Source organism: Acanthisitta chloris, unplaced genomic scaffold (genome assembly GCF_000695815.1).
Source record: "Acanthisitta chloris isolate BGI_N310 unplaced genomic scaffold, ASM69581v1 scaffold474, whole genome shotgun sequence".
Lineage (NCBI taxonomy): Eukaryota > Metazoa > Chordata > Aves > Passeriformes > Acanthisittidae > Acanthisitta > Acanthisitta chloris.
The window spans coordinates 18,476-20,438 of record NW_008669615.1 but is presented as its reverse complement, the minus strand read 5'-3'; the positions used below and the strand labels follow the sequence as shown (position 1 = coordinate 20,438).

General features: G+C 43.5%; 1 protein-coding gene across 1 annotated transcript in view; it reads left to right on the top strand.

The window, feature by feature from the left end:
• The window catches only part of PRDM10 (PR domain containing 10), a gene marked incomplete at its 5' end in the record, with an annotated part of 33,605 nt that overhangs the window by 16,821 nt on the left and 14,821 nt on the right, over positions 1 to 1,963 (top strand). Inside the window, one exon of the mRNA XM_009073354.1 lies at positions 707 to 718. Within this exon, the coding sequence (XP_009071602.1) occupies positions 707 to 718 (12 nt within the window). The remainder of the gene's footprint in view (positions 1 to 706; positions 719 to 1,963) is intronic.

The window sequence follows — 1,963 nt, the reverse complement described above, 5'->3', positions numbered from 1 at the left end:
GAATCAGTTCATTTCTCAGCCTCTGCTTTGGAGCCTGTGGAATTTCCTTGGAGATCAGACCTTAAATATGGCAGTTGTGTCCTTAGTCTGGCAAAGAGCTACACCCACCCTTTAAGATACTCTTGTAAGGAGTTAGAGGAACATTGTGGTCCACAACCAGAATGAATATTTGTTTTTAATTCAGTTCTGGGCAGTATCTAGGGTGTCTGTGTGCTGATGCCAGCAACTGGCAGGGATAGGGATGTGATTTGGAAAGCACAGTCACTTCTTCATGCTGAAAGAAATGCAACTGGTTGTATAACACAGAGCACAAGTCCCTTCTCCTTAACTTTTTCACTCTTCTAATCCCTGCCCTGTTGTCATCCTGCCCTAATTACTCCTTTCTGCCAAAGCATTTCATTCTCACTGGCCCTGCAGAATGCATTGCATCATCCTTAATCAACTCTGGGAGAACAGGAAAGGTCACAAAACACCTTCAAAATTATCTGTGGTTTTTATCTTTGTCCTTTAACTCCCCTTGGGCAGTTACTAACTACAGAGTAAACCTTGAAGATCTGCTTAGTGTTTCCTGAGGCAAAAGCCTCAAAGGAGTAAACTCGAGTTAGAAGAGTTGGCCCTCATAGTGACCTGCAGAAGTCAAGACTTCTGTTTTCAAGTCCATTGCATAACATAAGTATTTTTCTCTCCCTCAATGCTGCCTGCTCAGCTGGAGCTGCAGGTAGGTTTGGGTTTCTGTTTCATTGGGGTTTGCTGTATCTAATCCAAGGGTACGTACCCACATCGCCTTCTATGCTGTTTTGTCCAGCTCCCATTTAGTGTTTCCTGATTGATCCCACACCATAAATTGTCCCATTTTTATTTCTTTAAGCAGCCAATGTCCAGAACTAAGTGTTGTCTGAACAACAATTTGCATTCCTCGAGTCTTTTCATAGCAAGTCATTGCAGATTTAAGGTGGATATTATAGGATTAAACTGCTTGGATGGAGAGCTATAATATCCATCTTAAAGTTTTGGAGGATTTGTTTGTGCTGGATCAATATTATCAATTAATGAGACAACACTTAGTTTTCTTTTTCTGTTTTTATAGTTGAGAGCTTATCTAGCAGTACAACATTTCACACTTCTGTAGCCCCTGAGATAGCAAAAGGACTGTGTGGAGTTACATGGTGAGGAGTCTGGCCAAAGAGCTGTCCCACCAGTCAGCTCACTGGTGTGGTACCAGTGACCCAACAGCAGAGTAGCAGTGGAGTTCAGGAGTTGAAGTGCATCTCTTCAGCTGTGTTTTATTAGCACATCCCTGTGGTTAAGGGGGAAATGATATCCTTGTGACTCCAAGCAGCACATCAGTTTTCACACAGCACATGTCTGTGTTTCCAGTTCCCAGTGTGACTTAACAGCAGATCCATCTATTTCCCTTTGTCTCCATCTGTAAAATGGAGAATGGAGATGATGACAGTTCATGGTCTCCTCATTTGGAGCTCCTGTATGAAACTGTTTAGCTTATCTGGTAGCAAAACATTTGCTCTCCTCTTCCTTTCCTGGAATGAAAGTCTAGGTTTCCCTCTGCAGTTCAGATGGTGAAAAGGATCTTTCAGGTTCACAGATTTAATCCCTAGCACAGCATTTTGCAGTATTCCCAAGCTGTTAGCTCATTCCAGCAGAAGAGCTCCTAACTTTACTTATTCAGTGTCAGCTGTTGGCACACACTTAAGGGACACAGCAAGTGTCAGCTGTGTCAGCTGTCACGTTCCCACCAGGAAAGGAGACAGGAAACCAGGGAAATCTGTTTGCAGAAGTATTGAATGTGTCTCATGGAGAACTATGTCACATGGAACATGTCTGAGCAGAGGTACCAGCAATGTTCTACTGCTGTTTAGAAACATGAAGAGGTTTGGGTTGAAGGGATCTTAAAGCTTATCCAGTTCTACCCCCTGCCATGGGCAGGGACCCCTTCCACCCGCCC